We start from the raw sequence: 17,321 nt of genomic DNA on the forward strand, positions 1-17,321 counted from the left end.
AGAGACCTACACAGAGACTTAGACTCCCACACAATAATACTGGGACACTTTAACACCCCACTGTCAATATTAGACACATCAACAAGACAGAAAATTGATAAGGATATCCAGGACCTGAACTCAGCTCTGGACCAAGCAGACCTAATAGACATCTACAGAACTCTCCACCCCAAATCAACAGAATATACATTCTTTTCAGCACCACATCACACTTATTCTAAAATTGACCACATAATTGGAAGTAAAACACTCCTCAGCAAATGCAAAAGAATGGAAATCATAATGAACAGTCTCTCAGACCACAGTGCAATCAAATTAGAACTCAGGACTAAGAAACTCAAAACCACACAACTACATGGAAACTGAGCAACCTGCTCCTGAATGACTACTGAGTAAGTAACGAAATGAAAACAGAAATAAAGATGTTCTTTGAAACCAATGAGAACAAACACACAATGTATCAGAGTCTCTGGGACACATTTAAAGAAGTGTGTAGAGGGAAATCTATAGCACTAAATGCCCACAAGAGAAAGCAGGAAAGATCTAAAATCGACATTCTAACATCACAATGAAAAGAACTAGAGAAGCAAGAGCAAACAAATTCAAAAGCTAATAGAAGACAAGAAGTAACTAAGATCAGAGCAGAACTGAAGGAGATAGAGACATAAAAAAACACTTCAAAAAAAAAAATCAATGAATCCAGAAGCTAGTTTTTTGAAAAGATTAACAAAATAGATAGACTACTAGCCAGACTAATAAGAAAAGAGAGAAGAATCAAATAGATGCAATAAAAAATGATAAAGGGGATATCATCACCAGTCCCACAGAAATACAAACTACTATCAGAGAATACTATAAACAACTCTATGCAAATAAACTAGAAAATCTAAAAAAAAAAAAGGATAAATTTCTGGACACATACAGCCTCCCACAACAATACAAGAAGAAGTCGAATCCCTGAATAGACCAATAACAAGTTCTGTAATTGAGGCAGTAATTAATAGCCTACCAAACAAAAAAAGTCCTGGACCAGACAGATTCACAGCCAAATTCTACCAGAGTTACAAAGAGGAGCTGGTACCATTCCTTCTGAAACTATTCCAAACAATAGAAGACGAGGGAATCCTCCCTAACTCATTTTATGAGGCCAGCATCATCCTGATACCAAAACCTGGTAGAGATACAACAACAAAAAAAGAAAATTTCAGGCCAGTATCCGTGATGAACATCAATGGGAAGATCTTCAATGCTGGCAAACCGAATCCAGTAGCACATCAAAAAGCTTATCTACCACGATCAAGTCGGCTTCATCGCTGGGATGCAAGGCTGGTTCAACAAATGCAAATCAATAAATGTAATCTATCACATACACAGAACAACATGATTATCTCAATAGATGCAGAAAAGACCTTTGACAAAATTCAACAGCCCTTCATGCTAAAAACTCTCAATAAACTAGGCATTGATGGAACATATCTCAAAATAATAAGAGCTATTTATGACAAACCCACAGCCAATATCATATTGAATGGGCAAAAACTGGAAGCATTCCCTTTGAAAACTGCCCAAGACAAGGATGCCCTTCCTCACCACTCTTATTCAACATGGTATTGGAAGTTCTGGTGAGGGTGATCAGGCAAGAGAAAGAAATAAAGGGTAGTCAATTAGGAAAAGAGGAAGTCAAATTGTATCTGTTTGCAGATGACATGATTGTATATTTAGAAAACCCCATCGTGGCCAGGCGCGGGGGCTCACACCTGTAATCCCAGCACTTTGGGAGGCCGAGGCGGGCGGATCACAAGGTCAGGAGTTTGAGACCAGCCTGACCAACATAGTGAAACCCCATCTCTACTAAAAATACAAAAAATAGCTGGGCGTGGTGGTGGGCGCCTGTAATCCCAGTTACTTGGGAGGCTGAGGCAGGAGAATCACTTGAAGCTGGGAGGGAGATTGCAGTGAGCTGAGATCACGCCACTGCACTCCCGCGCTGGTGACAGTGCAAAAACGCCATCTCAAAAAGAAAACCCCATCATCTCAAAATCTCCTTAAGCTGATAAGCAACTTCAGCAAAGTCTCAGGATACAAAATCAATGTGCAAAAATCACAAGCATTCCTATACACCAATAACAGAGAGCCAAATCATGAATGAACTCCCATTCACAATTGCTACAAAGAGAATAAAATACACAGAAATACAACTTACAAGGGATATGAAGGGCCTCTTCAAGGAGGGCTACAAACCACTGCTTAAGGAAATAAGAGAGGACACAAACAAATGGAAAAACATTCCATGCTCATGGATAGGAAGAATCGGTATTGTAAATATGGCCATACTGACCAAAGTAATTTATAGATTCCATGCTATCCTCATCAAGCTACCATTGACTTTCTTTACAGAATTGGAAAAAACTACTTTAAATTTCATATGGAACAAAAAAAGAGCCCACATAGCCAAGACAATCCTGGGCAAAAAGAACAAAGCTGGAGGCATCATGCTACCTGATTTCAAGCTATACTACAAGGCTACTGTAACAAAACAGCATGGTACTGGTACCAAAACAGATATATAGGCTAATGGAACAGAACAGAGGCCTCAGAAATAACACTACACATTTACAACCATCTGATCTTTGACAAACCTGACAAAAACAATAGGGAAAGGATTCCCTATTTAATAAATCACGGTGTTTTGAAAACTGGCTAGGCATATGCAGAAAGCTGAAACTAGATCCCTTTCTTACACCTTATAAAAAAATTAACTCAAGATGGATTAAAGACTTAAACATGAGACCTAAAACCATAAAAACTCTAGAAGAAAACCTAAGCAATACCATTCAGGACATAGGCATGGGCAAAGACTTCATGTCTAAAATACCAAAAACAATGGCAACAAAAGCCAAAATTGACAAATGGCATCTGATTAAAGAGCTTCTGCACAGCAAAGGAAACTGTTATCAGAATGAACAGGCAACCTACAGAACGGAAGAAAATATTTGTAATCTATCCACCTGACAAAGAGCTAATATCCAGAGTCTACAAAGAATTTAAACAAATTTTCAAGAAAAACGCCATCAGAAAGTGGGCAAAGTATATGAACAGACACTTCTCGAAAGAAGACATTTATGCAGCCAACAAACATGAAAAAAAGCTCATCATCACTGGTTATTAGAGAAATGCAGATCAAAATTACAGTGAGATACCATGTCACGCCAGTTAGAATGGCGATCATTAAAAAGTCAGGAAACAACAGGTGCTGGAGAGGATGTGGAGAAGTAGGAATGCTTTTACACTGTTGATGGGAGTGTAAATTAGTTCAACCATTGTGGAAGACAGTGTGGCAATTCCTCGAGGACCTAGAACCAGAAATACCATTTGACCCAGCAATCCCATGATTGTATATACCCAAAGGATTATAAATCATTCTACTATAAAGATAAATGCACATGTATGTTTATTGCAATACTGTTCACAATAGCAAAGACTTGGAACCAACCCAAATGCTCATCAATGATAGACGGGATAAAGAAAATGTGGCACATATACACCATGGAGTACTATGCAGCCATCAAAAAGGATGAGTTCATGTCCTTTGCAGTGCCATGGATGAAGCTGGAACATCATTCTCAGCAAACTAACAAAAGAACAGAAAACCAAACACTGCATGTTCTCACCTATCAGTGAGAGTTAATCAGTGAGAACACATGGATGCAGGGAGGGGAACATCACACACTGGGCCTTATGGGCGGTGGGTGGCTTAGGGAGGGATAGCATTTGGAGAAATACCTAGTGTAGATGACGGGTTGATGGGTGCGGCAAACCACCATGGCACACATATACCTATGTAACAAAACTGTACGTTCTGTACATGTACCCCAGAACTTAAAGCATAATTTTAAAAAAGAAAAAAACCAGTAATTCTAAGATACTTGTGGAACACTGAGTTATTCTTTTAAGGTTTTTCTTGATTATAATTGTCCCTCTAATGAAATCCTTAAGGAAGTCATTAAGATTAGGGGAGTGGCTCTATGTATAGATTCTATAATAATTTTTTAAAGGTAGTTTACAGTATAACCCACACAAAAATACTGAAAATCATATACTATATAATAGCTGAACACTGCAATTAGGAGATAAAACATAACAACATGTTTTCCATAAGATGTTTGGAACCAAAGGTTTTAATTGTGAAAGGTTTTAATAGTGAAAGATTTGTAAGAAAGTTTTCAAAATACACTGAGATGTTTATTTTCTTTATACAAGCTTATTGGCATGGTATGTAAAATACAGTGATTTTCATATTGGTTAAGGTTTAGTCACTTGATAAAGAGCTATATTATAGATTTTTTTTTAAAGGTGCTGAATTTTTAATCTCAAGCTGAGGTGGTTTGTCTTGGTTGTTACAGGGTATTCTTCTTACCCAGTAATGATTTAATATACCCATAGGCAAAGTATTAAGAAGAAAGTCATCATATGGATCTGTGAATCTAAATGCAGTTTTAATGTTAGATTTAAAAATTAACAGCTGTCACATATGTGCAGTTATGATCTGTTGCTAAGCTGAGGAAAAGTAGGACTCTGGGAGGTATTTGCAATACAACCACAAGCAGAATAAGGCTCTTAAGAAATACCTAAGAATACTCATGCATGGTGTCTTCTTGATTTTATATACTGATAAATTAATAGAGAGTGAGGTGGTCTTGGTTGGGTAAGACAGAAAATATACACAACTTTTAGAACTTAGGGTACTTGATCCATATTTATGCTCTAGTTTCTTCAATAGAGGAGAGTTGCTTTTTAAATCTCTCCTGGACTTGCTATGTTCATTTGACAAAAAGTTACTGCACATCTGTTACATGTTAGGTGAACTGGAGATACAGCAGTGAACAAAATGGACAGCATCCCTGCCCACAAGGAGGTGTGTTCTTGTTTCAGGGCAGATAAGCAATAGAGAAAAATGCATATATATAATATGTCAGATGGTAACAAGTGCCATGGAGAAGAATAAAGCAGAATAAGGGAGTAAGGGATGTATTGGGAATGGGCTTACTTGTCTATATAGGGTGTTCAAGGATACCTCACTCATCAGGTCACATTTGGACAGAGTAAAGGAATTGAGGGAGTCAGCCATGTACTCTCTTATGTCAAGCTGCCTGCTTCATACCTCTGCTTATTTAATAGGAACCAAAAACTCGACATGTTCAAAGCTGAACTCTCAATGCCTTTCTAAACCTCTTCCATCTTCAGTCTTCCTCGTCCAGAAATGCATCGCTGTCACTGTCTATCCAGTTGCTCATATTAAAAACCTAAGACTTGAGATTGGTTCATCTTTTTTTCTTCAACTTCATGTTGGCATGACCAGCTGGTTCTACTTCCAAAATATATCTCTTGTCCATCTTCTCTCCATATTTAATACTACTACGCTGTTTCAGGCTATCGTCATCTCTTGCCTTGACCATTATCAGAGCCTCCTGTTTCAGTGGTTTCCCATTCCACCTAAGATATTTTTGCTGGGTATCGCATTCTGGGTTGGGAGCAATTTTCTTCCATTACTGTACAAATGCTCTACCATTGTCTTTCCCCTCTTATCATTTCTGTTGAAAACTCAACTGTATATCTTGTTTCTGTTTATTTGAAAAAAAAAAAAAAAAACATGTATACCCTCTCCCCTCCATGACTTCCGCTGCCGCCAGCTGCTTTTAGGATATTCTCTATCTTTTTTTTTTTTTTTTTTTTTTATTATTAAACTTTAAGTTGTAGGGTACATGTGCACAACGTGCAGGTTTGCTACATATGTATACTTGTGCCATGTTGGTGTGCTGCACCCATCAACTCGTCATTTACATCTGGTATAACTCCCAATGCAATCCCTCCCCCGGATATTCTCTATCTTCAGTTTTCAACAGTGTCACCATTATGTGCCTATGTGTGATTTTCTTTGTATTTGTTCTCACTGGAGTTTACAGAGCTTCTTGAGTGTACAACTGGATGATTTTAGTTAGTTTTGGAAAATTCTAAGCCCGTATTCTTTAAATATTCCTTCAGTTCCATTCTCTCTCTCCTTAGTTTCTAATGTCATGCATTTTAGCCCTTTTCCTTGTGTCTCATATTGCTGTAGCTCTTTTCTTCCCTTTTTTTTTTTTTCTTGTATCAGTCTGGATATTTTTTACTGGACTTGCTTTCCAGACTGTTAATCTTCTCTGCTATTGTGTTTAATATTTTTTTGAGTTACTAACTTCAATTACTGTGTTAAGTTTTAGATTTTTCACTTGGCTCTTGTTTATAAATTCTAGTTCTTTGGTGCAATTTTAAAAATCTTTTTATCCTTAAAGGATACATTAACCATATCTTTTTAAAAGTCTTATTTGATAACTGCAACATCTGCTTTATCTGTGCATCTCTTTCTGTTTTTCACTTTTCTTGTTTCTGGTTTGGTCTTGTTTCTTGCTCTGCCGGGTAAGTTTTAATTAAATCTCAGATGTTTTATGTGAAAAATTAAGAAGGCTGTGGATGATAGGACTTCCTATAGAAGGATTTAATCTTCTGGGTTGTAGATGTTGTTTGGGTAAGTCTATTTACAGACTGCCCATACTCCAGAGCCCTTTTGTCCTGGCAATCTGAACTCCAACCTTGGTTTCCCAGCACTACAGTACTGCTAAAGGCTTTGCTCAGCTTCTTAGCCTCTCCACTGCTGCTTTCTGCTTGGTTCATTTTTTTCCCTTGGTTTTTGTGCAGCTTAGGTCATTGACGGAAACTTGCATGCAGCATCTTGGGACCCTCTTACATCTCTTCTCTTTCAAGGTCTTCAGCTCCAGACTCTACCTTTTAGTCCAGCGAGGCTGCAAAAGCCCCCAGCTGCTGCTTTGGCTGTGTGGTATTTGCAGCTCCAGGAATCAGCAAATTCCTTGAGGAAAGGAGGAGGCCAATATGGGGCTCCCATGGATGGCCTTTCTAATTCTGGGATCTTAGTCCTTTATGTCCTATCTGCCTTTGTTGTTTTCTAATGGCTTCAATCATTTGCTTTATGTAATTTCTCCAGCTTTTATACTTGTTAGAGTAGATGTGATCCAGATTATTCTGTTGTGGTCAGAAGTGGAAGTCTTTCATTATACTTCAATAAAGTCTGTGCTCCTTTCCTCTGGCACATAAAACTCACCCTGGTCAGCCTTTTGCCTGTCTCTTTTGTACCTTACTCCCACATCCAGTAGCTCCAGCCACACGGGATTTCTTTTTTCATTGACTGTATCAAACTTTTTCCCACCTCAGAGATTTTGCATTAAGTCCTTTGACGGCTCTCCCTCAGATTTTTGCATAGAGCTGGCTCTTTGATATTATTTCATCTCAGTTCGCTACTGAGGATGAACAAAATGCTAGTCATCATTATATGACTAACAGATTTTTGCATAGATCCAGCTCCTTGATATTATTGCATCTCAGTTTGTTACATCCTAAGAGATTTCCCTCTCTTTTCAGGGCAGCTCCTAGTCACCCTGATTTATTTTCATCATAGCACATTTCAATCACTACCTGGTTATTTTACTTACTTTCTTAATTTCCATTTCTCCACTGTAGGGTAAGTTATGTTTCTGCCTGGTGTGTGGTAATAAAATCTTTTGAGTGAATGAGTAAATAAGTAGATAACCACTGATTCTGAAAGGAATTTTTCAAATTATTCTTTCAAAACCTTAGTAGGGCATAAGGGCATACTATTTTCTTTGCCCTAATAGTCTTTTTATGTGGAATATTCTATAAAATACCACTTTTATACATTTATGGTATAATGATGACTAATACCTTGTTCATCTTGATGATCAGATCTTGAACTTTTTGTATACAAAGCTTATGTTATATTCATTATCATACTAGTGTTAATTATATTTTTGTTCACATTCTCTAGAAATATTTAATCTGTGCTAATAACTCTTTATCACCCAAAATATTTAATTATCTAAAACCAATAGTACAACTTTCTATTGGTCTTACATGAAATGTTTGTTTTTAAAGTGACATGTTATATCTTTATTTAACAGGAATGGTTTTTGGGAAAAGCATTACATGATGAAGAATCCACAATAATTCACCATTATGCCTTTTCTGAGAATCCTACAGTTTTCAAGTATCCAGACTTTGCTGCAGGCTGGGCCTTAAGTATTCCACTTGTAAACAAGTAAGAATTTATTGGACTTTTTTCAGGGAGGTGGGAAGGGTGTCCATCAACTTTTAATTTCTTTGAGTACAGTAACTGATGGCTCTCAGGATCTCAAATGAGTTTTTCAGCCAGAGGCAGTGTGTGGTAAGACCTGGAAAAGGAGCCACGTGCCTGAGGGTTTCTGCTTCAGCACTGTCATTTACTAGACCCTTCAGACAAATCTTTCAACCTTTCTGTATATTCTTCTTACTCATCCACAAAACAATAAGCTGTGAGACTAAGGGAGAAGACAGAAGTGCTCTGAGAACCATGCACATGGAAGCATCATTACTGTTGTTAAGAGATGTACTTAGCTATAGGTGTAACTTCTCTCACCAGTAAGAAGATGAACCAGTAACATGCTGGGGTTGAGAGTTGATGACTCATTAGGTGCATGGGTGTGCATAAACACGGGCCAGGCAGGAGGACAACTAGCTAGTGGAAGGTACTGTAGGTACTCATAGCTAGCTATTTGTGTGTATAATCACAATGGTGCTCTGTTAGATGTGGAAAGTGAAGATGGTTAAATTGTAATTCAGGAGAAATACAGTTCTTGACAAGCCCTTCAGATTATTAAATGTTTTTGTTCTTTAGGGAATGGAGAGTTGATAAAGCACTTGTGGCTTTTTTATCTTCATAGATGAAAGAGTTTCTGTCATTAAGTGTCCTGTCTCTAGGATTTGGGGTCTTCAAAATCTTATTAGCCCATTGTAGATATGCAGGATAGTACATGCCTTGTCATTTCCTGGCTAGACAAAACTTCTTGACGACTCCTTTCACATTTGAAAGTTCTCTACAGTGTGATACCCTCCTTTCCAGTGTAGAATCCAAACAACAAAACAAAATCCATGTGTTTCCTACCCTTCCTTGCCACTAGGAAGCAGCCATATGTTGTAGGTTCCATCAGGTAGATGTGTTATGTACAATTGTTTTTGGGAACTGAATTGTGTGGGGAAGGAGACAAAGCATGGGGGACTGTTTGAATTGAGACTGTAGCAGAGGAAGAGTCAGTTGCGATTGACAGCAGCTTCCTGATGATGGCAGAGTCTGAAGTTCCTACACTGCTTATTTCTGTGGTACAAATCTGGGGGTTCTTGGAATCTTAGCTTACAGTCTGTTTAATCAGACTTTCCAGTAATTCCATGAACCATCTATATGCTTTAATGAATTTACATTATGCTTTAACTAGCCAGAGTGGATTATTTTTGTTTGTTTCCAGTTAAGATCCTTGCCAGGCACGGTGGCTCACGCCTGTAATCCCAGCACTCTGGGAGGCCGAGGCAGGCGGATCACGGGGTCAGGAGATTGAGACCATCCTGGCTAACATGGTGAAACCCCGTCTCTACTAAAAAATACAAAAAATTAGCCAGGCGTAGTGGAGGGTGCCTGTAGTCCCAGCTACTTGGGAGGCTGAGGCAGAGAATGGCATGAACCCAGGAGGCGGAGCTTGCAGTGAGCCGAGATCACGCCACTGCACTCCAGCCTGGGCGACAGAGTGAGACTCCGTCTCAAAAAAAAAAAAAAAAGGATCCTTGACTTACGCATTCCATCCTGGGACTGCCAGGCAAGGATGCCTTTCTCCCGGCCCCTACCAAGCATGCCTAAGAGCATCTGCACAGTTTCCCTCCCTTCATTCTTGGAAGGGTCAAGGAGGAAGGGGAGTGAAGACGAGAAGTAGTAGTGGTCGTTCCTTTCTCACCGTCTGCTGGTCTGCCTGTTTCTATGCTCTGCAGGGGAGAGGGGAATATGTTCTGCCCTTCAGCAGCCTCGGGTCGTGTTTCTTCTCAAATTAAGTACACTTTGGTTTGCTACAGCTTGAGCACTGGGAGTTCTCAGGACACTCTTTTCCTGCAGTGTCCAGCAGCTTTACGTTTGGGGCCAGTTTAGCCACCTTTGTTGAGTCTGGACTCTTAATGCATAGAAGCTGTGACCTGCACTTTGTAGACTGAGCCACTGTTCCTTCTCCCTTCCTCAAGTATTCTTGTCATCCTCGGCCACAGGAGGCTTCCTCTAGCCTTCCTCATTTGGTCTCTGCTTAGTTTTATAGTATGGAAAGATTTGGTCTGACCTCTCCTTGGGAGAAGTCCCACATGGTTGTGATTTTTTCTGACTTGGGACTTATAACCTCTGTGTAAGCCTGTTTCTCTCCCATTTCCCATATACTACAAAGTCCCTTGAGAGAGGAACAAACACAGCTATTGCCTGCCCTGTGAAGTGCTGTAACTGCAGCAGGTGTTTCTTCCTTCAGGGCTAAAGAGGAAACCAGTGGACCCAGGAAGAGCTATATGGCAAGCAGAGGGTCTAATCATTTCCTTGAAGCTAGTATAGCTCTTTTCTTCATCACTGCCTTCTGGTCTAGGAGGCCTTTTATCCTGACGGCAAATCCTTATAGTCTAGAGTTTTACCTTCTTCCCATCACAATTTCCTATCTTCCTTTAGCAAGACTTTATTGGAGACCTCTTGATGCTGAATTCAATTCAGTTTTTGTTGAATTAGGTGTTAGAAGTAACTATTTATTCTTGCTTCCTTTGACTTACTGTCTTAACCAGGTGCAGGTTGATGGACGTGATCCTGTTTGAACACATTTTTGACTCCTGGCATCCCTATATAGGGCAGTTCAACCTAACTCTTATTGGCTGACATGCTGGTGTTAAGTTTAACCTGTCCTAGGAAAGCTCTGCCCTCTGCCTCACTGCCTATCAGGTGTAGCAGCACCCAGAGCACTGGCGGGCTTTGTTGGCTCTGACTAGCGCTCACCTCATTACTCTCTTGCTCACCACATGACTACCTTCCAAGGGTTCGGGAACCAGGGTTGCAGGTTGTGCACTAGCCAAGATGTTAGCCTTGTTAAGGGGTGACTTTATGTTCTGGATTATCTGGCATTTTGCAAGGTAGTCCCACAGGAGACCACAGGTCCATGATTCCCTTCCCTGTTGTGTTTGTGAGATCATTGAACATATCTGTTGGCAAGGGAAGGTAGCCAGTGCCCAACTTCCATAGGGGTTTCACATCTCCCTTTCTGGTCAAGTTTAACCATATTTAGGAGAGAGACCTGAGGGCCTCGTCACTGCAGCAGGGTGTGTAGGCATTTTAGTCTGTTTGGGCTGCTATAAGAAAATGCCATAAACCAGGGAGCTTATATAAACAACAGCAGTTTATTTCTTAGAGTTCTGGAGGCCGAAAGTCCAAGATCAAGGCGCTGGCAGATTCAGTGTCTGGTGAGTGCCAGCATTCTGGTTCCTTTCCTTCTTGCTGTATCCCCTCATCTGGGAGAAGGGTTGAGGGGTCTTTTTTTGTAAGGGTGCAGTCCCATTCATGAGAGTTCCCTCCCCATGGCCTCATCACCTCCCAAAGGCCCTGCCTCCTAATAACATCACCTTGAGGGGTAGGACTTCAGCCTATGAATTTGAGAGGGGACACAAACATTCAGACCATAGTAATAGGAACTGTGACTAAGGGAGTTAAAGCCAAGAAGTTAATCTTTTCCACAAAGCTCAGGAAATTCCCAGTGCTTCCCCCGTGACTCCAGTATGATAGCGGAGTGAGGCACCAGATAGCCTTCTGCATGCTGAACAGTGACCAACAGACCATAGAATGTGTATAGTTCATTGATATCCATGGTCTTCTCCCTACCTCCTCTCCCTTTCCCCTGCCAGGAAAGACAAAGCAAAATAAATATGCAGACTTACCATAGTGCCATATTTAAAATTCTAGTTATCTTAGATCATATTTCCTTTCCCCCTGATGCTGACAGGTAATCAAGCAAATAAAATGATGTAACCCATCTGGCATAACAACTATCTTGTGGTCAAGATATATTTTAAAATGGCTTTTCTAGTGGGGATCCTTATTTATTTTTCAAGAAATTGGTATTATAGTCAGGACTAGAGGAAGGACAAAGTATCCATTAGCCCCATCAGCTGCAACATTGGATCTTCCTAGTTCTTTTTTTCCCAGTTTTTCCCTAATGTGCTGACTTTATTTCTTCCTATTATTGGCAGCTATATCAATTAGCATGCTTTTGGATGCAAGTAATGGGAAGCAACTCAAACTGGATTAAGGAAATACTTTGGCTGTAATTGGGGTGAGTGAGGTCTGTGGTTGGTTGATCCGGCCGTTTATCGATATCATTGAGGACCCACGCTTTCTCTGTCCCTCTATCCTATAGTAGACAGAATCCATTTATCCTAAATCTGGTTCCTCTTGTGGTTTCAAGACAATAAGGGCTACATATTTCCTGTTTGTATCTAATAGTAGACAGCCTGTTCCCGACCATGAATGGTAAGTGCTTAATCCTCGGTCTGGTTGGGCCAACTGCGTGTGTGTTCTAATCTCCAGACTGTTAACAGTTGCCTGGGAATTTCATTGATTATTAGAATTATTGGAATTTTCAGTTCTAATCCCCAGAGTATTAACAGTTGCCAGGGAATTTCATTGCTTATTCTGGCTGGCCCAGAGTAATCGGTCTCTGACTCTGGAGCCTGTATAATTGTTGGGCTTAATATTAATCAAAACCAGAATTCGTTTAGGAAGAATGAAGGAGAAACTATTTATATGGACAACCAACAGGGCCAGTCCAGGAATGTTGATTCCCTTTGTGTCCTTTCCTTGACTTTATGGCCCATATTGTAGGTAAAGTAACAACTTACAGTTACTTAAGTATTTCTTCTGCCCTAGTCTCCAGCACAACTGGTTACCTAAAGATATTTCATGAGGCACGCTTTCTTAGACTATTTCCCACTGAAATTTTATTTGGCCTAACAATTCCACATCAGTGAGTTTTGAGTTCACACTGCCTAATATTTCCTGGCAATCCATCCATTTGATCAATTAAAACAAATTGATTTTGAAGTCATGTGGCATGAGTCCAAATCCCAAAGTTACCTTGATACAGTTTATTTATGAATAAATATTTTCCTTTTTGGAGAAATTTTCATTAACTTCCAATAAGATGATTTCTTCAAAAATCATCTTATTAAAAAAATCGTTACAGGACACTGTTTCTGGTTTTCGCCATTGTTTTTCCACCAGCAAACTTTATCGAGATTTCCTTCAGCAGGTTGCTCTGTTGACTGATTGACAAGTGGGATTGAAAAAGCCAGCTAGGTATTGAGTTGAAAGGGCCCTCGGTCATTTGCACGTCTGTAGCCTAGGTGGTTGTGTCGTTAGAACTGTGCCATTGGGGGCATGACTTAACTTATTTATTTATATATTTTTTGAGACAGAGTCTTGCTCTGTCACCCAGGCTGGAGTGCAGTGGCACGATCTTGGCTCACTCCACCTCCTGGGTTCACGCCATTCTCCTGCCTCAGCCTCCCGAGTAGCTGGGACTGCAGGCTCCCGCCACCATGCCCAGCTAATTTTTTGTATTTTTAGTAGAGATGGGGTTTCACCGTGTTAGCCAGGATGGTCTCAATCTCCTGACCTTGTGATCCACTTGCCTTGACCTCCCAAAGTGCTGAGATTACAGGCATGAGCCACCACACCCGGCCCAATAACTTCTAAAAATTAGGAAAGCTAAAACTTCATATTTGCCAGTAACTGAATATTTAATGAGGAAACATTTTGTCTAAGTAACTGGAATTTCTGGCTTTCATTGGTTTTTTGGTATTGTTGGTTACTGAAACTAGCATTGGAAGAACCCTGCTTCATATCTTGCTTCATAGAAAAACGAAATCCAGTTAGCACTATTAGGTATTGCCATTTAAGTTAGTTGGTCACCCTACACACTCTTAGAACTTGAACTTGCTTGCAAGGTGACTGGGTGACTGACATAGGCCTGAGGTGGCACATGAGGCTAACTCTTCCACCAGAAATCTGTGATATTTACGTAAATATGACTTGGTTATGGTACACTCTGTGGACTGCAAGAGATTGCCACTGAAAGATAGCCATGTACATTTTCATTAGTCCTCTTATCAGTCCTTTTCTGTCTCAGGAATTCTTTTTTTTTTTTTTTTTTTTTTTTTTTTTGCGATGGAGTCTTGTTCTGTTGCCCAGGATGGAGTGCAGTGGCACAATCTCGGCTCACTGCAACCTCAGCTTCCCGGGTTCAAGCAATTCTCCTGCCTCAGCCTCCCAAGTAGCTGGGATTACAGGTGTGCAACACCATGCTCGACTAATTTTTGTATTTTTAGTAGAGATGGGGTTTCACCATGCTGGCCAGGCAGGTCTTGAACTACTGACCTCAGGCGATCTACCCGCCTCGGCCTCCCAAAGTGCCGGGATTACAGGCATGAGCCACCGCACCTGGCCCTGTCTCAGAAATTCTATCAGTGGTTTTCACTTTTTCCCCTTCTGAGGTTTCCCTCAAAGAAAAAGAATTTTCAAGGATTGAATGAGAAACTTGAAAAGCCAAAAAGATGGAGAGCATGTTTAAGGTAACAGTACTAAGGTGTTTATTGGTGGTTGTGAAGGGGCCTATGAAACATGGTCATCTAACTGTGGAGGTCACATGCTGCTTGTATTCTGATCACAACTTGGTGTTCCTCGCCTGTGGCAATAAGCCCGGGTGTGGCTTTTCTGTCTTTGGAGCCTGAATGAAGTGAATACTTACTCTTTGTGGTCTGATTCGATTTTGAAGGCATGTGGCATGAGTCCAAATCCCAAAGTTAGCTTGATACAGTTTATTTATGAAAACTTACTCCAACTGAGAAGAATTCAGATTGGACAAGATCTCACTTGCCAGGGCAGACATTTTTTCTCTAAGTATATATTTGGAGTGTATCTGAGGATGTAGACTGTCAGTCCACTCCACTTACACTCACAGATCTGTGGGCGAGGATTGAGCAGGAATGTGACAGATATTATATGGGGCTTCTTTTGGTGCTACCTGCTACTAAGCTGTGTTAGTATCAGCTGTGAGACAAATGCTTTGTAATGAAGCACACTCATCCTGTGTCTGCTTTCTGTCTTCTTCTAATCAGAGAATCAGAGGTGAATTTTTATAGAAATCTTTCGTGGCCCAACCAGAAAGATGTAATTAAAAACAGTAGGAAAAAAAATGGAAACTTATTGCTGTTTTTCCTTTTTCTTTTAAAATTTTTCTTTCTTTTTTTTTTTCTTTTTCCTTTTCTTTTCGAGACAAGGTCTCTGTTGCTCAGGCTGGAGTGTGATCATGGTTCACTGCAGCCTTCAACTACTAGGCTCAAGCGATCCTGCCCCCGCAGCCTTCTGAGTAACTAGGACTACAGATGCACCATGCTTGACTAATTTAAAAAGATTATTTTACTTTTGTTTTAAATTTTATGTTAAACTATGTTGCCCAGGATGGGCGCTAACTCCTAGCCTCAAGCAGTCCTCCTGCCTTTGCCTCTCAGAGTGCTGGGATTATAGATATGAGCTACTGTGCCCAACCTACTCTTCCTTTTTAAAATCACTATTATTTCTTTGTAGTGAAATTATGTATGAGGAGGTTTGTAATTTAAACTAATAGTCTAGTCTTCAGCTCTATAAGTAAACACAAAACCATATGGTATTTTGGTGATTTGGGTAAGCCTCCCTCGTTAGCTTTGAAGCAAATAATATGTTGTCTGGTTCATTCAGGGAGCTCACTGAGTGTTCATTGTGGTCAGGTACGGTGGGCAGTGCTGGCAAGACAGAGAAGAAAGTATAACACAGAGAACACAGAGAGAGCTATGTATACACCAGATTTTAATGCATGTGATAAAGCTGATAGGTCTGTGCTTTGTACTCTGGCAGTCAAGGAAGTTTCCATTTACTCTGGTGGGCAAATCTGGGTAAGTTTTACAGAGAAGGTACCCATGAGTTTGGTGTTTACAGGTTTGCTCGGTAAAGGTTGGGTACAGGCAGTCTAGGCAGATGTCCAGCAGGAGAGAACAATGGGGAGGCGTGTGCACTGGGTGTAGCAAGTGGGTGCTGTGATGCTAGAGATGGCTGGGAATGGTAGGAGCCTGGAGACTGACTCGGGCGTTTGGGGCTTTATTCTGTATGGGAAAGGAGCCATTGAAAATGTTTAAACAAGACAGTGACTTGGAATAAAACTGTTATTCTTCCCCAAAACCACATGCTTTTCCCCCATGAAACCCAGCAAGATTCATTAAAGTAAGAAACAAAAAGTGGCCGTGTCTGTTTCTCAAGCACAATTTATTTTCCCTTTCCTTTTTCTTTCTCTGTGTTATTTAGTGTAAAGATTATCAGGAGTCAACAAAGCTCGTGACTTTTTCCCCCAAGGCATTGTATTGTATCGTACGTTATTTGGCAGATGTTGGAATAATGAATGCTACTTTCCTTGCATTCATTTATTGGTCAGCCAACCGTTGCATTTTTCACAGTCCTTTCCCTCAAGGAAATTAAACTGTTATTTTTGTCTTTAAATCTGTATGTTTATCTGTTTTCAAACACTAGAAAGTCTCAAGAATGTGTTAGTCTTGTTTGACACTTTTTTTGGTTAAAAAAATCAAATTGTCTCTATTTTCTAGGCTTACCAAGAGACTAAAGAGTGAATCCCTGAAATCCGACTTTACAATAGATTTAAAACATGAGGTATGTCATGTTTCGTTTGATTAAAAGTCCTAGTAATCAAGAATTCACGTCCTTCGATGTAAAAGGTGTTTTGCATTCTCTAATCGTGTATTTTCCCCACCCACATGTACTCCCCACAGAGATAATTTCACAACACTCCAGTGAATTAGGTGCTTTTATTTTAAGCTCATTTCAGTTATGTAGGTGAAGACAGAACAGTGAAAAAGGTTGCATCTTGTGATTCATGATTCTTTACTTTTAAGCTAGATGCATGGGTCCAGAGGTAGAGTTCTAAAAACATGCAAAAATGTCATTAGAAGTACTCTGCTCTTACGTGGTGCTTCGGTTGTACATATGCCAGTGTAGATTGAATGATCATGCCCCCCCACGCCTAATTCATACCTTGAAACCTGAGCGCCAGTGAAATGGTCTTTGGAAGTAGACCTGTGGGAGGTGACAGGGGCATGGGAGTGGAGCCCTCATGAATGGGATTGGCACTTTTATAAAAGAGGTCCCAGGGAGCTTCCTTGCCCTTTCTGCCATGTGAGGACACAGCTAGAAGGTGCCATCCATGAACCAGGAAGCACGCCCTCACCACTGAATCTGCCAGTCCCTTGATCTTAGACTTCCCAGCCCCTAGAACTGTGAGAAA

At 40.3% G+C, this 17,321-nt stretch overlaps 1 protein-coding gene across 3 annotated transcripts in view; it reads left to right on the top strand.

The window, feature by feature from the left end:
• B3GLCT (beta 3-glucosyltransferase) overlaps positions 1-17,321 on the top strand; it is a 121,038-nt gene that overhangs the window by 53,876 nt on the left and 49,841 nt on the right. For all 3 annotated transcript variants that reach the window (XM_007960068.3, XM_007960067.3, XM_007960070.3), the window contains exons 7-8: positions 8,028-8,164; positions 16,627-16,690. In XM_007960068.3, coding sequence (XP_007958259.1) covers positions 8,028-8,164; positions 16,627-16,690 — 201 coding nt within the window. The remainder of the gene's footprint in view (positions 1-8,027; positions 8,165-16,626; positions 16,691-17,321) is intronic.

Source organism: Chlorocebus sabaeus, chromosome 3 (genome assembly GCF_047675955.1).
Source record: "Chlorocebus sabaeus isolate Y175 chromosome 3, mChlSab1.0.hap1, whole genome shotgun sequence".
Taxonomy (NCBI): domain Eukaryota; kingdom Metazoa; phylum Chordata; class Mammalia; order Primates; family Cercopithecidae; genus Chlorocebus; species Chlorocebus sabaeus.